Genomic DNA, 24,352 nt, shown 5'->3' with positions numbered 1-24,352 from the left:
GCGCGGCGATACCTACTCTGGCTTGCTCGTTCGAAGCTGAGTGAATGTCTCACTGTAGTAGCTCATCACCGGAAAATTAGAGCATCACGTTGAACCGACGGAGCAGGTAAGCGCGTGCAAGTTGCCACACCACGCAATTTTGATCCGAGGCCTCTGGATTGGGCAATATACTCTGAAAGGAGAGAGAGAGGTTTGCTAGGCGCCGGGACATAGCAATATGACGACCCGTTCAGAGCGCTTGAGACGCTGTGCTGAACCCCCGAGGAGTTGATGTAGACGAGCGAATAGCTGATGGACGGCTGGCTCGAAAGTGAGGGGCAACTCGGCCGTAGTTCCGAGTCCCAAGTCACTTGAGGGCTTCGGTCGGAGGAGAGCCGAATCCTTCTCCCTCAGCTGAGGAAAGTCAAGTGTCAGCCCCCAAAAGGTGCTGCTGCTTGTGCTCTCGTCCTGTGCCGCCTCAGGTGTCGTCGCTGACGCTAATGCTGACGCTCCTGGTGCAGTGTTGGTATTCCGGGCGTCGGCGTCGGCATTGTAAGACCGCTTGGGTTGACCGACTCGCCAGGAAGACACGCTGGAGGAGCCGTATGGTATTATGGCGTGGTCTGGCGGGGGAAGCTTCGGCGTATGACTGGATCGGCGAAGGGGTATCGGAAAGGACGAAGCTCCCTCATACCGGGTCTTGGGGCTTAGAATACCTAAGCGATGGCAGGCTATGGATGATGGACGAGACGCACGGAGAAGGGGTCGACCGGGGAGAGGGAGGGTCCGAGACGAATTGGATCAGGAGTGATCAGAGAAAGACGAGAAAGCGGTCGAGGAAATGGAAGACGGGGTGAGTTGCGGAGACCGGCAACACGCGAAAACACGACCGGGCTTTGGGAAGCGCGTTGGTGATTCTGGTCCATTGTTGGCTCGGCTTTGGACGGTTTGGGGCCCATGGCATCGGGGGTCGTCGAAAGCGTTGCCGGACAGGCCTCTAGTACCAGACTCCTCGAGTCTTGACAAACCCTCGAGGTATCTGCAGGCAGTGGCGGCAGACGCTGTTGTGTCTTTTGGAGCCAGGATGTGTACGGAGAGACCCCACCAGCTGCTGGGTTCCTAGAAAGATATTCAGGTGGCCATAGTATCGGGACCCTGATAATTTTAAGGTGGTGGAAATAGATGATGCCGGCAGGGGCGGCGGGAGTAATGGGAAATGGAAATATCCGTTAGGAAATAAAATAAGAGGGAGCGAACAAGCGACAGGACGCGAGACAAGACAAGATGAACGACAACACGAGGCGGGACAAGAAAAAAGGGAGGTGCAGGCGTCGTCCGGGCCCGACATTCGGAAATCAAGCGAGCGTCTAGAATGTGGATTTCTCTACTTGGTTGTTGATACGAAGTAGGTAATATCTAGTACCTCACTACTATGTGAAAATGCATGGTGTTCTCTCTGTTCGAGACATTGCCCTCATTCTTCACTATGTCTGGGCAAGCACGTCCAAGGTCATGGGCGCGGTCGCGGTCGAAACGTGCGTGGCAAGCCGCAAGGCAAGGGGAGGTGCAGGCTTGCAGGCTTACAGGCTTGCAGCGCAGGCGCAGGAGCAGATGCAGCCCAGGTAAGCACCAAGCAGGTGCCTGAGCAAGCGGGCAAGCACATGCTCCGGTCCCAGAAAGTTCCTTCCTCCTTCCACTGGGAGGCGGGGGGACATGAGGAAGGCAGGACCCCATTCCACATCCACGTTCCCAAATGACATTGCCAAATCCCTCACTTTGGGAATATTGGCTTGAGTGCTTCAAGCGGGGCTTGCTTGTCTGCACTCTGCACGCTTACTAAGATAAGATACATCGGGGCGCACCTGTCAACAGCCGAGCTCTGAGGTACGCCCTACCTTACTTAAGATATGTGGCAGGCGGGAGACGGACGGGAGGGACATACTCAAAGTAAAGAAAGTACGAATACAGTATCTTATGTCATAGACCAGGAATCAATTCAACGTGAGGGCAGATTCCCCCACTGCGGGAGACAGCTGCCGAGCCACAGAGAGCACACGCATAAATGCTACTTTCTTTTCAGGTTTCTCCCCAGCTTCCTGCCTCGGTTTGCGGACCACAAATAATTACATAGTGCTGGATAGCAGGGAGGAGTGTCCAATCTAACACGGCACGACACGACACGACACAACAGACACACACACACACATAGGTATACACACGCATATCCAATATCCGTATATACACACACACACACGCACACACATCCACGCCGGCCAGAACGCCAAAATCCAAGACAAGCCACAGGTAGCCGGGTTTTGCGACGTCATATCCCAACAGAGAAAGGGCCTGTCAGGAGCCAAGTAGCAAGTGACAAGCGGTGGTCGGAGGGGGGCGTGTGGCGCCTGTCTAACCCCTTAACCCCTGTCTGTAGCCCGTTTTACACCACGACGTTGGTACGGACTCGCGGAGCGGCAGCTGCAAGTACTTTGCCCATCTTGGGGGCTAGGTACCTAATCTGGATGAGGTCTGGAGTCTGGAGTCTGGCCCCAACTACGTAGTACGTATCCCACACGCCGAGTGAGCAAGTAATGGGAAGTAATTTCAAGGCGCCATATCCGTCCGTACCTGGCCTTACCTTGAGAAGCACGGTAGGTGCTGGGCAGAAAGTCGTCGTGGGCGGATGATGCAGGTGACAATGCGAGGGTGGGATTGGGAACTTGGGAAGTCAAGCGGCCAGCCCTTACTCCCGCGAGGCCGCGAGGACCGCGAAATGACCCCTCCTCCCCTAATCATAGTCCCCAGTCCCTCTCAGTCTCTGTCTTCATAGGGTCTCTTTCCCGCATGTGCACTCTCTTCCACCAGAAATATCCAGAGTGTGTGTCGTTTTCCCCACTTGAGCTGGTGCTCTTGCGGCTTCCTCGCGCGCGCTCCGTGCACACACTGTGGGTCGAACATGGTACAACCCGTGGTCGTAGCTTCTTCCGCCGCAGTAAAGGGATGCGACCATAGTGACCCTCGAGCACTCCTTACTCGGGTCGGTAATGTAATTCCCATGTTATCAAGATTGCCTACCTATCCTTACCAGACATCGTAAGGTAAAGAAGGGGAAAAGGGAAGGCGGCCTAACGACTAGTGAGTGAACCCCTCAAGGTGTCTAGCTGCAGCTACAACTGATCTGACCTTTGGAAGTACCTTACCTGATGCTGTCCCCGGCGTCAACCAGTACCGTGGCCATGTCGACTGAATGAGGAAATGACAGACGGGAGAGAAGAATCTAGAGTCGGCAATCCGAAGCAAAGGGAAGGAGTAAACCCGTGAAGCAAACTAATAACCGACTGTCTGGTTCCCATGCCTCCAACAGCCGTTGCTGCGTCATGATATGGCTTTGGCGAGGAAGGAAGGTGCAAAATATGATGCGATGCTTTCCTTCCCTTCCTGTCCACGACTAAGGTAGTTCTTACGTTGAAGGTGACATGCTCTGTACTGCGGTACCTTGGCGTCCCTGAGGAGGTACAAAAGTATCCTACATCACTTCCATCACTATACATTTGGCACCTGAAGTATTCCAACAGACAGTCAATTCTATTCTGCCTCGCAACAAGTTGAATGTCACCGGCTCGACTCAGCACTGCTCACTGGGCATGCTACCATATTCCAATCAAGAAAAGATGGTTGGACCGGTAATCACTCTTCGTCCAGTCACTCCGGCGAGTTGGCTATTGTTGCTGATGCTGATGTTCAAGTTGACTGTTGCTGCTGCCCTGCCACGCTTTATTTCACGTTCCCCTCCTCTTAGAGTGCACCGGAGGCCACACACCAGACGAGACTACTAAGCAATCAGATGGAACTGTCGCAGGAATTGTGCCGCCAAACCACCACAGACAGGCACAGTGACCACACACACACGCTGCACCAGCACCCGCACACTACGCTCCGTGCCTTGCCGAACCCCCATCGTGCCTGAATCTCAGCATCACTTTACTTTGCATTGCCCAACTCTCCTTTTCGGTGAAGTCATTGAGCCCTGATCTGGACCTTGCAGAGTCTGACGGGGAAGAAGAACCAGGGCTGCAACTGCAACTGCAACTGAACTGGAACCAGCAGGACCGTGACCGAGACTGACTCTGGTGCAATCCGCAGTGAACTGCGGCCTCACTCACTCATACCTACCTTACCTTACTCTTACTCTTACTCACTCCCCGCTCTCCCTGGTTCTGAGGAGGTACCTCTGCCTCTTGCCCAGCTTATTTTATTTCCACAGACAGAAGCGCTCCTCTCATTGCACAGTGTGTGCGATTCTCAATTCGCCGCGGCACACATGCGGATACACACATGCACATACTCCGTACACACACACATTCTCTCTTCATCGTCCTCTCCCCTCGCTGTATTCGCAGACGAGTGAGTCCTCGACCACCACCACGCTTTCACTCGACTGGCCCTCATTTCATAAGGTACCGCGATCTGGACCTGTCCCTACCTTACTTTTACCTGACCTCGCCTTACCTTGCCTTGCCTTACCTTACTTTACTTTCCCGATATTGGCCTTGCCGCTTCAGGAACCTCATCTCAACCTACCTACCTACCTACCTACCTACTCTCCTCACTGATCGCCCAGTCAGAGTACCTTCTCACTTACCTAAGAAAGGTACCCCCCAAACGCACCCAGTGCCGCACTCTTATTTTCGCGTAAAGAGTACTTGCACCACCCACCGCTAAAGTACCTCCTCCCCACCCCTGGTACCTTCCCTGGATTGAGGTACCTTCCCTTCCTTGCACACCCAAACGAAACGCTCCCCTTCACACTTTCCTTCGCTCTTGCTCTTCCGGGACATCATTCAATTCTCTCACTCTTCTGAGAATTGTTTTTCTTGTCTCTATCCTCCTCCTCTGCCTTATTCTGTCTGTTGCTGGTTATTTTGCTCGTTTGTTGCTTACCAGATTCACAGACCTTCAGCATCACAATTCCTCGCAGAACCCCGTGGCGGCAACTACGCAGTGCGCATCACCCCCTTAGACCCTTCTTCTCTCACCCCCAGCGTTATTTCGCGGTCCACCGCCCGAGCCCCCCCCCGAGTCCTGTCGCTTTTGGGCCAACGTCCCCGATCTAAACTCCACACCCTTTCCTTTCGCCTCCTGCCGTCGACGACATTCTCTCTCTTAGGTTTCCCCCCCAAGAGCACCATCTCCACGACACGACCACACAGAGAGAGGAGTGTGCTCTCTGCCTCAGCAATTCCTCCTTGCACCGACTACACCAGACCGAGTCTGCGAAACTTCATGAATACTTTCGGCACATTCGGCTTCCTCTAGCAGCCCTTTACTTGCCTTAGCAGCGGCTATCACAAAATCCCCGACCCTCTTTCCCTCCCAAATTCCCTCTTCGTCTACACCAGAGGCTCAATCTTGTGGGAAAAAAGAAAGAGATCCGACCACTCTGAACAGCGCCTGCCTCCCGCTCGACCGCGCCCAATTCAGTCCTCCTATTGCCTTCTCGATATCCTCGATACCCTCTACATACCTCGGCTCTGCTCTGCTCTGCTCTACCCGCGACGAAAAGGCGCCTGCTGCCAGATCTTCGACGATCTCCCTCTCTTGTCGCCCTGCGCCCGCGCCCGACTCATTCCGCTCACCCTCGTTACGGAAGCTGAGCCAGGACTCGCTCCATGGAAAGTCGAGCTGCCACAACAGAATCCAAGCATACATATCCAACGTCTCCTTGGATCCAAGCCCCCACGATATCATCGTCTACTTCGGGTTCCTACTTCGGCGACGCTTCCTCTCGCGTTCCGGCCCAGCTAGACTTCTGGCCCTTGCTCTTTCCGCAGCAAGCCTCGGTCTACCAAGCGCAGTTGCTACACTACACTAATCTCGTCTCACCGGGACGAGGAGGCGGCTTGCACCAACCTCAAGCGCTTCCTCAGGCGACGGTGGCTACCCCTCAGATCCAGGCGGCCCCTCGGTCCAGATCATCCTCCAAGGTCTCGAACAAGGAACTTTCCTCCACCAAGGGTTCTCAAGGAGGCCATGGGAATAGAGCCGTGCAGAATAAAGACAAAGGCGATCGCGCTGTCGTAACAGGCAAGGACGCTCCGCCCAAGATGCAGCATTCATCGCAGCAACAGCCGGAGCTTTCACATCCACTTCCTGCACGCCCTGCGGCCAGGACCGGCAATGGACAGTCGCACTCCAACTCCATGCCCTCGACTCCTCAGCAGCATGCTAGAAACTTCTCCTTCGAGTCGCGAGAACCCTCGCCAACGGCCACAAACAATCACTCCCCTCGCTCTGCCTACTCAGAGACGAACAGCAACCTTCCCTCATTACGACCCCTTCCCCCCCGGCTTGGTGGCTGCAAATATGAGACTTCTCAGATCAACTCGAAGAGGCGAATGCCTTACAGCATAGGAAGCGATAAGCTGGATAAGACCAGCGTCGACACGATCAAGAGCAAATTGTCGGCAGATGTGGAGACGAAGCTGACCACAGACATGCGGGAGCTGTACGACCGGTTACGACCGACTGAGCAGGTCGAGGAAAACCGCCAAAAGCTTGTCGTCAAGCTGGAGAAGTTGTTCAACGAGGAATGGCCTGGAAATGACATCCGCGTGCACCTCTTCGGCTCCTCGGGCAACTTGCTTTGCTCGGACGACTCTGATGGTTCGTGGGCTCTCTTAGTGTTGGATTAGTGCTTGGGGACGCAATGCTAACTGTCTCATTAGTCGATATCTGCATCACAACGCCTTGGAAGGACTTGGAGTACGTTTGCATGATTGCAGCACTGCTTGCGAAGAGTACGTCAACCATTCCCTTGGACAGAGAGAAACATTGCTGACATGAACCACGACAGAGGGCATGGAAAAGGTGGTCTGCATTTCCGGCGCCAAAGTTCCCATCGTCAAGATCTGGGACCCCGAGCTCGGCCTCGCATGCGACATGAACGTGAACAATACTCTGGCGTTGGAGAACACGAGAATGGTCCGAACATACGTAGAGATCGATCCTCGAGTGCGGCCCTTAGCCATGGTCATCAAGTACTGGACGCGGCAGAGGATCGTAAACGATGCTGGTATGGGTTGCTATGCCCCCTTGACTCTTCGCACATTTTACTGATCGAAACAGCGTTCGGTGGTACCCTCAGCTCTTACACGTGGATCTGCCTCATTATCGGATTTCTCCAGCTTCGCGACCCGCCGGTGCTCCCCTCGCTCCACCAGCGACAGCATCAACGGCTCCCTAAGAACGGCGGGCCCGAGAGTGCATTCGCCGATGACATGGACAAGCTGAGCGGATTCGGCGCCAAGAACGAGGCGTCTCTGGGTGAGCTGTTGTTCGCGTTCTTCCGCTTCTACGCGTACGAGTTCGATTACGATAAGTACGTTATATCGATTCGTCTTGGGCGGAAAGCAACGAGAATGGAAAAGAAATGGCACATTGGCATAAATAACTATTTGTGCGTGGAGGAGCCATTCAACACAGCTCGCAACCTGGGCAACACCGCGGATGAGTACTCATTCCGTGGTCTCCACCTGGAGTTGCGACGAGCGTTTGACCTGATTTCTGAAGGGAAACTGGGTGAATGCTGCGAGCAATACGTCTACCCCAAGGAAGAGACACCGGTGTTCCAGCGCCCTCCAAATACCTCGAGGCCCGTCATGATCCGTAGTTCTTCTCAGCAGCATTCTGGCAGAGGTCGTGGAAACTTCCGTGGAGGCCGACACTCGAACAACTTTCAGCGGAATACGAACTCGAACAGGAGAGCTTCGTCAAGCGTTGCCTACGACACCAACACCATGTACATGCCTCAAGTGGCTATGACTCCCCAGGATCTTGCGTGGTACGCGCAACAGGCACAGTCTCATCAGCAATACCCCGCGCTTGTAGGTGCAGCCATGGCCGCCCAGGTTCAGCAAGAAAATAACATTCGGTTCCAGCTCTATACACAATCCCAGGTTTATCAGCAAGTCCAGGCCCAGATGGCCGCCCAAATGCACGCTGCTCAGAGGATGCAGGGGTCTTCCTCAGCAACGCAGCAGGGTCCGGAACGGTCTAGGACCAACTCTTTCGACAATCCGCCCCTGAGTGCTCCCATCGCTGGCCCTCAAGATTGGTACAGCATGTACGGAGTACCCATGGCGGCGTATTACGGCCAGTCAAACTTCGCGTATCCCTCTTCACCGGCGACGGTGGCAACTACCACGCCAGAATATCGAAGAGGTCTTCAAAGATCGTCAGTGACAACAGAGTCGGGCGCCTCGACTTCCGGAAGCTCACTTAGGTCTCAGTCGCAGCCTGCCTCCCGCTCTGCCCCAACAGCACAGCACAATCAGGCTTATCCAGGAACTAGCACGCCGATGAACACCAGCTCAAATCCCACTCGGCAAGTGAATGGAATCCCGGTCTCGAACGGCGTTCCAGGTGACGTGGAATATGACGAAGCCTCTCAGGCCCCAGCGAGCAATTCGCCTGCCTCTGACGAAGGAGCTTATTTGGGTTACTACGTTTCAGATGCCTCCAGCCCGGCGCACTCCCAAGTAGCGCCCAACGCCATAGCCTTTGCGGACACGACTCAGCCAGCCCAAGGACGTCGTCGGTTGTCGACCGAGGTCCCGCAGACTATCCTGGACCGCAGAATGCGAAGAACATCTCGTTCACCGTCTCCCCTTGGCCATGCCCGGGCGTTCTCCGGAGGTAACTCTGTAGCACCCGCTCCAGTGGTTGCTTCTGGCAGTACAAACGGTCCCCGAGCAGCTTCGCGGCCTTTGATAGTCAACGGTACTGGATTATCTCTGCGCACGAGTTCAACGCCATCACAACGTCACAATCCTGCCGTGAATGCGACGGAACCAACGCCAGCTGACGACCAAGGCCGTTCATCTCAAGAAAACACGCTGCAAGTTCAAGGTCTCGGAATCAGCGGCTACACCCCAGAGCAGTTGGATGGCCAAGCTTTCCCCAGGTCTGAACCAGTCCAGACTCCCGTGTCTGAGCGGACCCCGGTGATTGTCAACGGTACTACCACGCCATCGTCGACTACCAATGCGACTGCCTCGGCCTCACCTGCTTCTGTTTCTGCGCCCCAGCAGTCTGCATCCCAGCCGATTGACGACGCTTCATTTCGTGACAGGATTGCACTCATGTCGATGAATCAGTATGCTTGGTCACCGCAAGCTCAAGTGCAAACGCAGCCATATCCAGATGTCGTAAACGGAACGCAGACATCCCTTCGTCAGAGGGCGCTGTCGAGACAGCAAAGTGGAGCAATAGCGCCACTCGATCTCGCAACTCGAGAAAACAGGATGAATGGCCACCAGCTGAGCATTGACGCACAGCACCTTTCACCTATCAACGAGACCAGATCTCCTTCACCGACAATTGTGAGAAAGAATGACTTTGCATCGAGAGCCGATCAGCTCCCATCGGCCTCACAGAGCTCAACGCCGAAGGCTCACGCTGAGCCTTCTGGCTCAGGGCACAGATCAAACGACAGCAAGGGATCGGTCGGAAAGGAATCCAGGCAAGGCCATGCATCTACTCATTCGCCGAAGCGATCCTCGACGGCCGCACAGCGTTCATCTCAAGCTACAGCTCAGTCTCAGGCGCAGCCACACACCTCTGGTCAGGCTCAGGCCCAATCTTCCAGGGTCAACGGCGTTCGAGAGAATGGCCACACTCGCGGTGCCAAGAGTGAAAGCCACGGCCCTGAGAGCTCATGGCAGAAGGCTACGAAGGGCCGCAAGAAGGGTGCTGACACGAAGAACCACGGCGGATCCGCGACTAGCGAGCAGCCACCCAAGCACGACGCAGACCGAAAGGGCGGCTAAGGGTATGGGAAAGACTCAACACGCCGCATTTGCATACGTCTACGGTTCTCGTTGCGCGGCAGAAGGCTTACTCAAGCGTTCTTGGATAGGGCACAGGCAAGATGAGTGGCCTCTGCAGACGCGGATGCTACCCTTTTGCAAACTCTGGCAACGCCCAAGTATTGGACACGCAGCTTCTGGATTAGAGCAATGAGTTTGGTCATCGGTTGTAGCAAATATGCTGCAATGCACCTGTGGCTTGAAGGTGGTGGGCAAGAGCTCAGAAATCGAGTTGGTATGGGGGCGAAGACCCTCCACTAGATGGACTTGTAGCGGTCAAGTCCTATTCGAAGGTGGGCCGCAACTGGCAAAAGCAAACAAACATCAGATCAGCGAACGAGCACGAGGATGTGCGGAGAGCAACACATGGATGAATTGCACAAGGAGGATGGCCAGCTCAGCGAGACGGTGTTGGCTCAAGCATGGAAGTTGGAGGGGCTACAGCAATGCCTCAATCGTATTTTTTTATCGTCTCCCCCCTATCGAGGTCTCTCAAGGGCAAGGGGGGAACACTGTTGCGTTATATCGGGCGGCAGGGTTTATTATTTGTCTCATCGCATCTGCAGCAACGGTCTTCGAAATGGGTTACGGTTAGGCATGCGTCATCAAGTTTCCTTTTGTCAACAAAGTCATACCATTGGGGGGGGATAGGGTACATGGAGAGGAAGCAAGACGGTGTGTGGATGATAACGCAACAAGGGCTGTATTTAGGACGGCTTCGATTGTCATGAAATACCCGGCGGGGAATGGTTGGGCATCTGTCTCTGAAGAGAGGTGACAGAGGAAGCCAGCATGACCGCATCAAAGGAGTGGAAAAAAGACATCAATGATCAGTGTCAGTGTAAGCAGATAGACGGGAAGCGTTTAAGAAAAAAGGCCATCATTTCATAGCACTTTGTTTGTGCGTGTGAGAATGTGTATGTGCGGGATATGTTACTTGATGTGAACACCAGGCTGGGAGTCAGTCTTACGGACGATGCGATGCCAAGTGATGAATTACATATGCGAACGTAGTGTGAAGCCATCATCAGGTTGCGTAACCCAGGTCCAAGGATAAGGGTCTCGGAAGGGGACGCAAGATTACGTCATCGGGATGCAATGGTTTGAACCCCGCAATCAGCCTTATTTCACCTCAGGTGGCCGGGGCTCCAATGACAATGCCACCGCGGTCCCTGCTTGGCAAAAGGCAAAAATTCCCAACGTGGCCTGGCCGGCCGGATGGCCCCCAATATGTCTCGTATTTTGCCCCTCAGGTCTCCCCCCCCCCAAAGGATACAGCTGCTTATCCCCCCCCCAAAGGCAGAAGCAATTCGTCTGTACCCATGAAACGCAGTCTGAAAACCGTCCGTTTCGCTGCCTTTTTGCTGTTTCTGAGAACCGGACTATCAGGTACACACGTACACTAACGATAAGTCTCTACCACTGGCCCATTCCCCATTTCATCCCCTTTCGGCATCGGTGGATGTTTGGGAAATGAAGTGATCCCTGCGTTTTCGACTCCCTTTGGTTCGGACGCCGCCGTCCCCTGCTGCTGCTGCTGCTGCTGCTGCTGCCGCATCGCATCGCATCGCATCTGGGGTCGCAGCTGGCGGGCGTTGAGTGATGGGGCGCCAACGCAGCCGGAGCGATGTTGCCTCGACGTCTCCTAAGATTAGGCGGTTGAGCAATGCGCTGCGCAAGATATCGAGCATCAGCTCGGCAAAGGACGATGGTAGTAAGCCTAACAGCAGCACGGTGAGTTTGAAATCCCCACTACCTTACCCTGGGAAAAAGCCAACACTAGAGAGCACTTCTGCGCGTACTTCCATCCTCTTCCTTCCTTCGTCAACCACCACTCACCGGCTCATCACCCCCTCTGACGTTTTGCAATGGCGATGAGACGCTCGAGCTGTCGGACGCCGCTTACACTGCGAGGACAGAGACTTGGCGATTTTGAGTTTGGCGGGGAGCCGATTGGCGGGGGAGATTCGTCCCGTGGGTCCATCTCCGCCGGCGGCGGCACCGTGAACGATTCGGATGTCAACCTTCGACAGATTCAGCAATCTACGCAACGTGTCGGCTCGACGCTCGCAAGCAAGGACGCCGACGCCGCGTATAAGGAGTATGCCAAAGTCAAGGATCATGTAGCCTTATGTCGGGCCCTGTTGCGCAACTCCACGCCCGCGCCCGCGCACGCGCACACATCCACTTCGCCCGGGCCGCCAGGGCACGCGATGATCGGGGCGGCGTGGGCGGAGGGGGGCCGGGAACCGTCACGGGAGTCGTCGCTTGAGGTGCCGCAGAGCCCTGCGTCGATATTTACTCGGTCTTCTTTTAGCGGGAGGAGTCTTTCGGAAGTGACGACCGGCCAGAGCGCCGGAGGTTCACGTCCAGGGCCAGGGCCAGCCATGCGTGAGATTTGCCTGTCTGCCGTCCGCGACTGGAAGGGATGCATCGAGTCGCTCGTGGAAGCGCTCGAGATCTCGCTATCAGAGACGTATCGGAACTACGAGCCAGATGCCACGCCGAGCATGGTGAAGTCGCTCTTCCAGGATAAAGTCTTCCGCGCCGCCGCGATCCAGCAGATGAGGCGGACCAGTATCGTCAAGACGTTCTCGCCTAGCCCAGATTTCTTTCCGCTTTATGATATACGGTTTAGGAACCACGACCGGGTGAAGCAGGATCTTGTCGAGGTCACGCGTGTTCTGCAGCTGGGAGAGTCGGGTGTTACGGATGAGAGGCCGGTGAAGGAGCTTAATATCGCGCCGCGAGGGGACGCCGTTCTTGAGTTTGCGAATATCGGAGCCGGCGAGACGGAAGCGCTGCTACCCGTGCTGCGGTATCGTGTCTCGTCGTTTTTGCTAGCTGAGACGTCGCCCATCTTTGAGAGGATGTTCACCGAGCACGCGCACATCGAGGTCCACGACGACGAGGACCTAACAACTCAACTCGCGCCCCCGCCGACACCATACATCTGCCCGGACGGCACCGAAGCAAAACTCTACCGCATGCCGCAGCTCGAGCTCGACCGCGAGCAAGCGCTAACGATCCTCCTGCACGCAGCACACATGCACAACGACAAGATCCCGCGCGAAGTGACTTTCGAGCAGCTCGTCGCCTTGGCGGAGGTATGTCTGCGGTACCGGTGCACGTCGCCGCTGGAGCTGTTTGTCGAGCACCGCTGGCTGCCGCAGTGGATCCACCGGGGCAGCGAGGCGATGCCAAGGGGTTGGTTGCTGATTAGCTATGCGTTTGGATTCCGGCAGCTGTTTACGCGCATGTCCAAGACTGTTATACTGAATCTCGTGGATGAGGAGGAGTTGGAGGGGATGGAGTGGCCGAGGAGGATCAAAGACAAGGTTTGGGGGGTGAGGGGGGCCAAGATGGCGCAGGTTGAGGAGTGTTGCGTCAGTACGATTCGGGAGTACTTGAGGCCGGGCTGTCGGGGTGATGGTGTGGTGCCGTCGCATCAGGTTGGAGACCGCGTGCCGGGATCGATGTCGTCTTCCGAAGTTTCGTCCGCTACCACGACGGCCGCGAATGTTGTCCCGGCTTTGATGTTCACCAGCACGCCCAGGTGTCCCAAGGGAAGCCACGGCTGCGACGCGACGAATCTGGGCTGGCTGATGCTCATCTACGGCGAACTGGAGCTTTTGCCCACCATCATGAACCCATCGGTACTTGGGCACCTAGCTGGCGGCGGCTCCCAGCAGCAGCAACACTCACCACCCCGTCGAAGCCTAGCACAGCTCGTCGATCTGCTGCGGACCATTGCGAGTCCGCCGCTGGCGGTTCACAAGGGCGGGGTATGCGATCCCGCGCCGGCGTTCCACGCGGCCATTAATGATATATATAACAGCGTGTCTGGGTTGACGTTGCATGATGTCAGTGGGCGGGCTCACGGATGGGGGTTGTCGAGGCACCGGTCTACGCAGCCGCAGGCTGTTTTGCATAGGGGTTTGAGGAGTTTTTCGGATGGGAAGAAGAAGAAGAACCTTGCTTTTCAGCTTGAGCAGGAGCGGGGGCAGGAGACGGATGAGGGCAAGGTCCTCGAGAGGTCTGACGCAGTACGGTTGTTGGTTTTGGAAAGGTGTGTGGACAGCGTGGAGGACTTACGTGCGGCGGCGATGGTGAATCGAGGGTTTTATGAGACGTTTCGGAAGAATGAGGCGGTGTTGATGGGGAGGTTTGTCGGGGACGCGAGGTTGAGGACGTTGATGAAGTTGACTTCTATGGATGTTGTTGCGGCGGGGGAGAATAAGGTGCCCAAGGGGGAGGCTGATGCTATGAGGGCGGAGACGGAGGCAGAGGTCGTTCAGGGTGTGTTCTCTGACGGCGATTTGGGGGGCCAGCTGATTCGGACGCAGGGTATGGAAGAGACTGTCACGGATGTGTTCTTGGCTGTTCCTTCGTCGCCTGGTCCTGGAGGCGGCGGCGGCGATGTTTCTGCATTTGATGATAGCTCGGAGGACGAGGGTGAGGTGTTGAGCGAGGATGAGGCTAGGCGGATATTGTGGCCTCCCGAGGTGATGGTGCCGCCTGTGCGGGAGCCATCTTCTTCGCCACGGCGGGTGCAATCACAGCCTCTCGAGTCCGGGTCTGGGTCTGATTTGAATGCGGAGAATGGGGTGATGCGGGAGAAGTTCCGGGCTGGCGACACTGTGTTTGTGGAGGAAAAGATGCTGTTAGAGGGTGAGGAGAAGCATCTTCGAGATGAGCGGGATAGAAGGGTTGGGCTTTTGCCAGGGGACGGGTGAGAGGGCTTGAGGGAGTTTAAAGGCGTTCATCGTGGGCTCCAGGGTTAAGTACGGAGGATTAATGGTGGTGGCATCAAGCGCGGAGTTTCTTTATCTATTTACGGGAAAGACGAAGTATCGTCTTCGGGATACCACCCCAGTACATAAATAAGGTAGGAAATGAGGGGTAAGGAAATACTCTACAACGAAGCTCACGAGATATAGAGACAGGCAGCTCATTCGGACGGAGAGCGGGAAAGATGTAATGGAGAGTGGAGGCTAGTCACAGCGTCACGAACCGTGCATCCTGAGAAGCAATCATGGATAATATAAATATAGACATAGGTTTGTGGTGATGAATGAAGTTGGTACCTTTTAGCACAGCTCTAGCAATCCAGAGAGCCGGGCCTAAGACGGGAGGTTGAATAGAGGCGTCGTCCGATCATCTGCCACCGTCAAGAATTAGGTTGACCAGGGAAGTAGCCTAGAAGCTTAGACGGGTGGTACCCCTCAATCCTCGGTGCCATCCGTTACCCTTTTCCAAAAGTTTGGGTTTAAACCACAATAGGGAAAATCTTCCTGTCCGTTTTGAGCTGTTTCTGCAATCTCACGATACCCCTCGAATTTGACGATGATGCCCCCGAAGGTGGGGATCTTGCGGATGGGGATCGCGCCCCGCTGTGCAAGCCCACTTGACCCCTGAACCAGCTCAGCATCCTCGAAGATAGTGGCGGACATAGCTCAGTTGGGAGAGCGTCAGACTGAAGTCAACTTCAATCACTTAATCTGAAGGTCGTGTGTTCAATCCACACTGGCCGCATCTTCTATTTTGCCGCTCATCAAGCGGCAAGGTGTCTTTTTTACCCTTTTGATCGTAATCTTTCTCTCTCTCACCTGCCAAGGCATTTTTGATTATTTCATGGACCTTGTGTAATTGAAGCCTGTTTGTTCCTTGGGTCGGAAGGAGCAACACCATCAAATTTTCCACTTGATTAAATATATGAGTCGTAGCCCTCCCAATCGCGATGATATGCTAGCTGTGATGATGTTTGGTAATCGTTAATAACATTCATAAGGTATCTTTCCTATAACTAAGCTACTTCAAGCTACTACCCAATCTCATCAACTCCAAGCGTTTTACGCACTGCATCCGTGGCTCTCTTTTCCATCCGTGACCCCTCCCTTCTTCTCCAAACCTCCATGAAGAGAAGTCAGGCTCAGGCGTGCGGCCAGTTCCTGTTGAGAACGACGCAGCTCCCGTTCGCCGACGACGCAATATCCTTATCTGTCAAGAATACGCAGTACTTTGCAACAGCAGCCGGGTCCAGCCCCGTCTCGCCGCGCTTGTATTCGGGCATACCGGCCGTGACCTTGGTCATGCCGGCCTGGTTGACGCCCTCGGCGAAGGCGTCCATGATATTGGTGGTGTCCATGCCGCCGAGCAGCAGCGCGACCGAGTAGATGCCCTTGTCGCCGTAGAAGCCCGCCGTGTTCTTGGTGACGGCCATGACGCCGTGCTTGGACGCCGTGTAGGCGATGCCCGACGCGAGGCCGCGGTAGCTGGCGTTGGAGCCAATGTTGACAATTAGGCCCGCGGGCCCGCCGCTGCCGCTGGCGCCGCCCTGGGCGAGGAACTGGTTGACGGCGTGCTTCGTCGTCAAAAAGGGGCCCGTGAGGTTGATGGCGAGGACGCGGTCCCATGTCTCCTTGGCGCAGTCGCCTGCGGGGTCGAACTTATCCATGACGCCGGCGTTGTTGACGACGACGTCGAGGCGGCCGAAGCGTTCTACGGTGCCCTTGATGAGGGCTTCGACGGAGGGTTCCGAGGTGACGTCGACGACGATGCCGTGGAGCTTGCCGGCGTAGGTGTCGCGGTATTCCGAGGTGACAGCGGCGACGCGGTCCTCGTTGATGTCGGAGATTACGACGTTGGCGCCGGCGACGAGGTAGGCTTCGGCGATGGCTTTGCCTAGACCGCCACCGGAGCCGGTGACGATTACGGTCGTGCCGGGGAGGCGGGTCGCCATTGTGTGTGATGTGTGATTTGTGAGTGGTGAATAGGTGTTTGGTGAGAGGGGGGCTTGGCCCGAGTGCTGCTAGATTGCGGGATGAGACCTTGAAGGTTTAGTTGTGCTATTCTGACTTTTGCAAAAGGTTTTAAGCTCAGATAAGATTGATAAAGTGGCGAGGCAGATTGCGTGATTGAGTCGTGAGTGGGTTGTAAGTGAGGAGTGAGGAATGAGAATGAGAGTGAGTGATGTTGTCCTAGATGCTCTTGATTCTAATGAGAGAGAGCTCCTCCACGTGCGTCATTGAAGGTCGCCGCCGTGGGCCATTTATGTACATCTCTGCATCGTCAGACGGAGGGAGGGGCTGTTGCGGGGCGATCCTTGGTGGGGGAAGTAGGAAAAGAGACGTCTCGATTGGGCGCTGACCTCGGCGCCGTTGACGTGCCCGTGGAACCCTCTAGGACTTCTTTCTCGTCTTACCCCTGGTATTTGGAGAGTGACATCGTATTCGGTTCCGGGACAATGCAATGTTCGCAAAATTCCCTGGGCTTATGTCTACTTTGGCTTTTTGGCCATGTTCTCTTGTTTTGAGGTTGGCCTACCTTATTCCCAATAGAAGCTTCCCCGCGAAATCTTCATGGGAATCCCCCCCCGCTTCCCGCCTCGCTTCCACCCCCACTCCTTATGGTTCAGAAGCCCCGGGTATCTGGGCTGGGATCATCCCGTGCGGCACGGTTCACTGGCCCTGGCTTGTTGCATATGTCGCTGTGCTTATCATGAGAATGAAGTTTTCATTGCCATGTGTGCTTCTGATGGGACTTTACGGTAGAATCGATGCTCAATGCAGGGTGGGAAGTAGCCGCTGAAGCCCCTCCTAAGCTAGGTAGATGTGAAGACCCTCATCGTGACTTATCGTCTGTACGGAGTACTAGGCAGACATTATCCTAAGCGATGCTCGGCTTTGGGCTCGAATGACGGGCCTGGCTGCAGATCACATTTACGCTTGAGCCATGAGGTTGTAGCGCTTTTGGATGACGGGTGCACGATGGTTGCAAGTCGATACGAATACGGTGGATTGCTCCCCCTGTTCGCATCTCGCATTCGGGTTTCTCATACCAGAATCGTGATGTGTCTGCAACTACCCGAGCCCGTCACTTATTGATTTGTAGTCGTGGTCTCTTCAATTCTTGATGGGACGAACGCACCCTTCGAGGGCCTTGGCAGATGATGATTGGATGTTTTGGCTTCGCTGGTGCCGATTGGGGACCGTTGCAGGTAGCCCCTGTAGTCGGTGAGATGATCTCCATCGTAAAGCAATAGCATAAACCAACGTCTGGAGAGTATTGTGCATAAACATCAACTTGAATCCGAGGTCTGAGTAATACTTACGTAGAGCCTCGGCAAGCCTTTGTTCAGCGGAATATGGGACTTGCGCCGTGGTCAGCGTTGGGAACTCTCGCCTAATAGCTTGTCATGCAAGACCATTCCTAGGCGAAAGCGAGGTCACCATGTTGAGGGATTGGAGACTCAGTTTGAACTTTTGAATAGACCAACCACTAGACCAATATTCGGAAAACACAGTCCACGGGGTAGCGTAGCAAAGGGATGTTCCAAGATGATTCCTACTTTGGGTGTGAGGAAGAGCAGACAAGAGTCAGCCCACCAATGATATTTCTAAAGAACTTACACCTTAATCACTGTCGGTATAGACGAAGCCTTCTTCTTTTTCTTCTTCTTGTCCCTGGTGTCCTCATCACCACAAATATCCTCCCACTGGTCTAGAGCCGACCAAGACGAAGTGGATTGCGAGGACCTACGAACCCCAGGAATAACCTTGGAAAGATACTTACCAAAGAAACCTTTCACCATCTTAACCATGCCTTTCGGCTCCTTCTCGGTCGGTACACTAAGGACACTATCATTCTGGCAAGGGCTCGTCGATCGGCTCTGTTCCACACCGTGGGATAGTGAGCGAGTACCTAGGCTGCTATCTGAGCGCTGGTGGCAGGGCATGTCCAGGTTCGTTGTGATATTGAGTGAGTCCCAGCGGCAGACCCGGCACTGGTTGATTCTTGGCTTCTTTTCGACGTATACTCGTCCTTGGTCGGGGCAGTAGGTCTTTGCGTGTCCAAAGGTGTCAGGGAATGTCCATGTTCTCCTTTGGCATATGATGGGGACCTCTTCTATAAGGACGATGCCGCGGCAGGTTCTGCACTCGTCGACGACTTGTTTGATGCCGCACATGGTTTCTTGTTAGCTAAGGTTGTTGGGACAAAAGCTGTGTAGTGTAGTGTTAATTGTTGCGTTGCCTGTTGGTTGGGTTGATGATTTGTGTGCGGAATATTGTCCAAGGGAGCAGGAAATGCACCTGACTTTATATGAGGGAGACTGAAGACTGTATCCAAGACAAGACCATTGTTACTGAATCACGTTCATTGTGAAGTGACCAGAGCTTTCAGTGGTCTACGCATGGTGCTTTGGATTGAAAGACCTCTGATTGCCACGACCAATCATCTGGACAATGCAAGCAAAGGCAGCTGGGTGAAAGGAGTTAATCTGAATTTCGGTAAAGAAATCGTCTTTTTTTTTTCTTTTCAGAATGCTTTGGAGCGACGGGTAAACGAAGAGAAATAGTGTTCTCCTAACCGAAGCTGCACGTAAACTGGACGGGCAGTCTGAGTTTAGTATACTTCAATGACTTCAACCATTTACAACTTACTAATGACTACTTGTCTACAACAAGAACTGAGTCTCAAATGGTGCATTTGAGGCGGCCTTTCGCTGCGTCTTTCCGAGTGAATCATGTCTTCTCGGTGAGTAGCGGGTGAAGACGCCTTAAACCGAGACAAGCAGAGCCGATGAGAAGTTATCTTAGCAGGCAACGAATGAACAAGGAAGTATTCAATTTCTCGGTCCTAATCGTCCTTCGTATATTAGTTCCATCTTACCGATCGTCAATGGACTGAATTGGCTGATAATGGAGGGACAGACCTGAAATCTAAGGCGGGTGGCGGAATTCTCGGGTACCGCCCCCTGAGGCATCAAAAAACGTCACCTCGAGTTTTTCATCAACGCGCGCTACTGCGACTTGTTATCTAGGAACCTTGTGCTCAATAGGGAGAAAGAAACAAAAATGCATTGAAACGAAGGCTTCCACAAACCGAGAAGCTCTTGATTGCTTTCTAGCATTTGGTGGCCAGAATGACGTCTGCCATCGGGATGGAAGCGGTTGTCGCGGTAAATTCACCACAACACTCAGAAGCTTTCCGTCACGGATTCACTAATCGAAAAAATGCAGGCCGCAGCGGGTGCCACATTGAGCGTGGACTTTCTTATCCATCCAATGGATACGCTCATCACGCGGATGCAATCGCCAATGTACACAACGCAGTACAAATCCGTCAACGGCGCCGTCAGCCGGACGCTCTTCCTCGGGCTGTACCAGGGGTTCGGCCCCACAATCATCACCAGTATTCCATCGTCGGCAGCCTTCTTCACAATCTACGAGGGGCTCAAGGGCTACTCGCTGCGTGCGAAAGAGGAAGGCCGCTTTTCGGGCGTGCCGTTGCCTGTTTTGTACGGTGCAAGCGGCGCGGCGGCGAGTCTTGTTAGCTGTGCTATCACGAATCCTGCCGAGGTGTTGAAGCAGAATGCGCAGGTGTACAAGGGCAGTGGCAGCGGTGCGTCTCCTACTATTGCCACGTTGAGGCGTTTCGCGAAGCAGCCGACCAAGTTGTGGGCTGGGTATACGGCGCTTGTGGCGAGTGATTTGCCTAATACCACATTGATGTTTTGTCTCTATGAGACTCTCAAGGAACGGTTCCTCGGAGGGGATTCGAAATCCCAGGAGGGGAGCGTGCCACAGCAGGTTCTCGCGAGCGGGCTGTGCGCTGCTGTGGCTGGGAGCGTATCTTCGAGCTTGTTTGTGCCTATTGATGTTGTCAAGACGAGGATGAGGCTCGCGGCTGGCGGGGAGGTGACTGGCGAGAATGGAGCTGGAACGACAGCAAGTACTTCGGCTCGGGCAAAGATTGGTCCGATTGCAGTAGCCAAGGGGATTGTCTTGAAAGAAGGCGTTCGTGGGTTGTTTAGAGGTGTCACTGTTACGGTTCTGGCGTCGGCTTTTGGGGGCGGGTTGTATATTGGCTGTTACGAAGCCATCAAGATTTATCTGAGCTAGAAAGGCTTTTAGATTTGTACACTATGTAAAACTCACTTAGACGACAGGGACGCAAGTCTTGTAATACCACTCTTCTCGATTCAGTAGTTTCAGGGGTATCCGGACTGCGTAAATCAAGAACGACTGCAGCTCAAAGAGATGAACATTAATGTTGTTGCAAGTGCCTAAGCAGTGAAATGGCCTTAATACGAATGCAAATGCGAAAGTTCCCATTGTCCGATTGTATCATGTTCGGCGTCGGTCGCTAATCAACGTCGGGTGAAGGGTCCAAGTGGTCAAGCTCGCGAAGCCTTGGGGATTGACACCAACGTGCCTTCCTCCACGTAACTCTCCTACCATCCGTCACCTGAATATACACAGGAAGTTCCATATAGATCCCCTCAATTCCATTACCGTCACCAGCCAGCAGGCGCCCGTCTAGGTCGACGGTTCAGGTCAAACTGGCTGGGTGGTGGGGTGGTTCAAGGTCGACAATCAAATCGCCCACAGCCTTACTCGACGACAGGCTACCCGAGTTCGAATCCCAGCATGAGCACCCAGAGAAGTAGCCACACCGGTGGTGAACTCCTCTCTTCCTTCAATCAACATCTATATTCAACACTATGGACCTTTTGAGACCCTAAGGTGGGTGAGAGCCATGGCACAATATAAAAACCTCCTCCATTAACTGACCATTTGGCTACACTCAACAACAATAGTAACACCGCCTGCTTTTAGGCGTCGGCAGCGGCCTGGCCACACTGCCCAGCGACAACCTTGACGTCGCCGTTGACATCGCACTGGCCGTCTGCTTGGCAAGCGCCAGCACCAGTTCCATCGGTGCAAGCCAGGCCAACAAAGTCGGCCGCCGCGTCCGCGTCCGCTGCTTGGTCGGCATTGGCATTATCATCCGCATTGGCATTGTCGTCGGCGTTCGCATTGTCATTTGCGTTGTCCTGGTTATTGTTGTTGCCATTGTTCTGGTTGTTATTGTTGTTCGCGTTGCCATTATTGGCATCAGCTGCGGCGTCATCAGCGGCGGCGTCATCTGCAGCGGCATCATCCTGGTTGTTGTTATTGTTGTTCTGGCCGGCGTTGGCATTGCCGGCATTGGCGTTTCCGGCATTGGCATTGTTGTTGCCGCCGTTGTTGTTGCCGCCGCCGTTCTGACCTCTGTTGCCGCCGCCGCCGCCCCCGCGGCCAGCTCCTCCGGCGCCACCGGCAGCACCAGCACCGGCAGCACCGGCACCGGCACCACCGGCACCACCGAATCCTCCTCGGCCGCCGCCGCCGCCTCCTGCGCCTGCACCACCTACGGCACCTCTACCACCGCCGCCGCCACCACCTCCACCACGGCCACCTCCAAAGCCGCCGCCGCCGCCGCCGAACTGAGGAGCAGGTGCTGTACGAAACGTATGTCAGTCTTGTTAAGTCTTGAGAAGAGGATGGATAGAGAAAGACTGAGCGAGGGGCTTACCTGTCAAGGCATTGCCTGTGAGAAGACCAATGACAAGGAGAGTGATAGTTGTGTAACGCATTTTGAAGTATGTGCCAAAGTCCTGTAAGTGCCTAGGAATGGAGGAGGATTACAGGTAGGTTGAATAAAGATGGGATTGACTGAATCGAAAAAGTGCACAGCACTGAAATGAAAGGTTGCAAACAAGAAGAAAGCACAAATTTGGATCACGCAGTGACTGAAGAGCAGAGGAGAGGAAGAAAAAGTCAGTCCCAGCTCGAAGAACATCCCGATCCTTATACCTGCACCACTCCGCCCTCAAGTGCCGTCCCATCGAAAGGGCATCGCATGGGCCCAAAGGAGTTCACCCAGCCAAGCAGCAGTACCAGTCGCCCCAGTCGCTCATGTCCACAAGACCAGACGGCTGGGCGTCAGACATCCGATCTTGGCCAACATCACGACAAGCATTCCGCTACATCGGAAGTTTAGATGGCATGCCCGTCGTCCGGAAAACCTCAAACATGGGCATGGGGTGCTTTCTTCCGCCCCTTGTTGGATGGAACACCTACGTCGTCACCCTGGTCGGATGTGATGGAAAACCTTCAATACCTTAAAGGTGACAAGGCAAACAATCAAACGTATCCAATCCAGGGCCACTGCACCTCACGCGACTAGCCTTGTCGACCCATTGGCGAGGGCGTCTATAAGCTTCAATTCATGGCTATTTCTCTGGGGAAAAGGGGGCGCACACCCGAACCCGGGCCCCGTCGGGTGGCGGGGTTCGACGTGCAGCGGGACATGTTTTGGAAACCCATGTCTACCGAGCCGCCCAGGCTTCGAGATGCAGCGGGCGGGAATTAGCAGTTGGGTCGCGTTCACGGCTACGTTGCTGTGGTCGAGCAAGAGGGAGAGAAGGAGGGAAGAGGGTGATTCCTGAGAGCCTCACGGTTTCTCTGACGTTACTTCGCGCTCCTTAGCCCCCCGCATTTTCCCCTGTTTCGACTGAGCTGTGACAGCTGAGCCAGGCGTGTTGCGCGGTCCGATCTGCACGTAATGTGGGTGCTGCCCGGGGGCGCCTATTGTGGTTTGTCGCGAGTCTAGAAGATCTTGACTTGGCTTGTATGAAGATGCGAAGAAATATGTCGTGCAAGCCGGGGGCTCGGCCGGTTCAGAAATTGTCTTGAATGACGAGTTTGCGCTTGTGGATGCTCTCCTCTGAAAGGCTTGGTAGACAAATGTACTTAAATGCTGCTGCCGGTAGAATTGAAGTTAATCAGTTCCATGTATTGGGATTTGGTGCAAACGTTCTCTTCTCACTTTACTCCTTGTCGTCTCAAAGAAAACAAGTGATGTTGTTGGCAAGGAGGGACGGACACACGGGCCGCCGGGGATGAAGTCTAAAACAATCAGTTCGAGATCAGTGCAAACAAGAGAGACAATGCCAAATATAGTATGCCCTACCTGACCTTTACTGATCAGTTTAAAAATGCGTGCTGTCTGCAGAATATCAACCCGATAAAGCTTTTGGCCAACTCAAAAGTCAAAAAATCAAAACATATATGCGGCCAGTGTGGATTGAACACACGACCTTCAGATTAAGTGATTGAAGTTGACTTCAGTCTGACGCTCTCCCAACTGAGCTATGTCCGCCGCTGTTGAAAATTCCGACAGTGAATGTTATACTTAGATCTTTATGTAAATTTCGTGAATACCTTCCGAGGACGGCCCCATACTGCGGTTGGAAGTCATCGGGAAGTAACCACACCGAATGCTCACGTCTCACTTGGCATTATTGATGTCCTCTGCTGAACACGTTAGCATGAGATAAATATACACAACACCAGGATCTTGATGAGAGTATCTGGTTTGAAAGCCCTGGAGTTTCCTCGGAATTAGAAGCTTGTCATCTTCTTACTTCACGGTTGATTCCAACATCTCTAGCGAACTGTGATCGTGGGGGAAGGAGCCACCGAGCTGTTCGGGCCGTGATATGATGCCGTAACTTGTCATGTCCCCGGCGCGTACCTTACGGTCTGTTGAAGAATAACAAGGAAGGGACCTACCTAATTAGAGCACAGAAGTCACGACCGGGCTGGCCTGGATTGGGATGATTACATTATCATTTGATGACTACCTCGCGAACCAAACTCCAACGTCGAACCTCGCTCCGT

The 24,352-nt window shown here is 54.3% G+C and overlaps 6 protein-coding genes and 2 non-coding genes across 8 annotated transcripts; 4 read left to right on the top strand and 4 right to left on the bottom strand.

Moving 5' to 3' along the window:
- Positions 1 to 195: 195 nt before the first annotated feature.
- On the bottom strand, positions 196 to 1,408 carry BDP55DRAFT_736277 (uncharacterized protein; the record flags this gene model as incomplete). Its single annotated transcript, XM_060580352.1, has 2 exons — positions 735 to 1,408; positions 196 to 678 (listed from the first exon to the last, which is right to left on the bottom strand). The coding sequence occupies exons 1-2, from the start codon at positions 936 to 938 to the stop codon at positions 196 to 198; spliced, it is 687 nt and encodes a 228-aa protein (XP_060436970.1). The 5' UTR covers positions 939 to 1,408.
- Positions 1,409 to 5,645: 4,237 nt separating this feature from the next.
- BDP55DRAFT_625460 (uncharacterized protein) lies at positions 5,646 to 9,803 on the top strand (the record flags this gene model as incomplete). The annotated part of the gene is made up of 4 exons (XM_060571477.1): positions 5,646 to 6,639; positions 6,702 to 6,773; positions 6,830 to 7,048; positions 7,102 to 9,803. The coding sequence occupies 4 exons, from the start codon at positions 5,646 to 5,648 to the stop codon at positions 9,801 to 9,803; spliced, it is 3,987 nt and encodes a 1,328-aa protein (XP_060436969.1).
- A 1,913-nt stretch (positions 9,804 to 11,716) lies between these two features.
- Positions 11,717 to 14,578, top strand: BDP55DRAFT_538463 (uncharacterized protein; the record flags this gene model as incomplete). Its single annotated transcript, XM_060567949.1, has 2 exons — positions 11,717 to 13,765; positions 13,835 to 14,578. 2 exons carry the CDS (start codon positions 11,717 to 11,719, stop codon positions 14,576 to 14,578), a joined length of 2,793 nt encoding a protein of 930 aa, XP_060436968.1.
- Positions 14,579 to 15,287: 709 nt separating this feature from the next.
- BDP55DRAFT_t15 lies at positions 15,288 to 15,377 on the top strand. The gene has a single exon. It is a non-coding gene; the product is annotated as a tRNA-Phe (tRNA).
- Positions 15,378 to 15,480: 103 nt separating this feature from the next.
- On the bottom strand, positions 15,481 to 16,906 carry BDP55DRAFT_640821 (short chain dehydrogenase). Its single transcript, XM_060573368.1, has one exon. The coding sequence runs from the start codon at positions 16,582 to 16,584 to the stop codon at positions 15,775 to 15,777; it is 810 nt and encodes a 269-aa protein (XP_060436967.1). The 5' UTR covers positions 16,585 to 16,906; the 3' UTR covers positions 15,481 to 15,774.
- Positions 16,907 to 17,563: 657 nt separating this feature from the next.
- On the bottom strand, positions 17,564 to 18,810 carry BDP55DRAFT_709559 (uncharacterized protein; the record flags this gene model as incomplete). Its single annotated transcript, XM_060578132.1, has 4 exons — positions 17,564 to 17,698; positions 17,772 to 17,899; positions 17,956 to 18,026; positions 18,254 to 18,810. 4 exons carry the CDS (start codon positions 18,808 to 18,810, stop codon positions 17,564 to 17,566), a joined length of 891 nt encoding a protein of 296 aa, XP_060436966.1.
- A 1,048-nt stretch (positions 18,811 to 19,858) lies between these two features.
- Positions 19,859 to 20,746, top strand: BDP55DRAFT_625456 (mitochondrial carrier domain-containing protein; the record flags this gene model as incomplete). The annotated part of the gene is made up of 1 exon (XM_060571476.1): positions 19,859 to 20,746. One exon carries the CDS (start codon positions 19,859 to 19,861, stop codon positions 20,744 to 20,746), a length of 888 nt encoding a protein of 295 aa, XP_060436965.1.
- Positions 20,747 to 23,741: 2,995 nt separating this feature from the next.
- On the bottom strand, positions 23,742 to 23,831 carry BDP55DRAFT_t6. Its single transcript has one exon. It is a non-coding gene; the product is annotated as a tRNA-Phe (tRNA).
- Between the last annotated feature and the right edge of the window lie 521 nt (positions 23,832 to 24,352).

This window comes from Colletotrichum godetiae, assembly GCF_030913485.1.
Source record: "Colletotrichum godetiae strain CBS 193.32 chromosome Unknown BDP55scaffold_1, whole genome shotgun sequence".
NCBI lineage: Eukaryota > Fungi > Ascomycota > Sordariomycetes > Glomerellales > Glomerellaceae > Colletotrichum > Colletotrichum godetiae.
This window is presented reverse-complemented; position numbering and strand designations above follow the sequence as displayed.

Coding starts and splice junctions, on each gene's coding strand:
- BDP55DRAFT_640821 (XM_060573368.1), bottom strand. CDS start 16,584: ATGGCGACCCGCCTCCCCGGCACGACCGTAATCGTCACCGGCTCCGGT.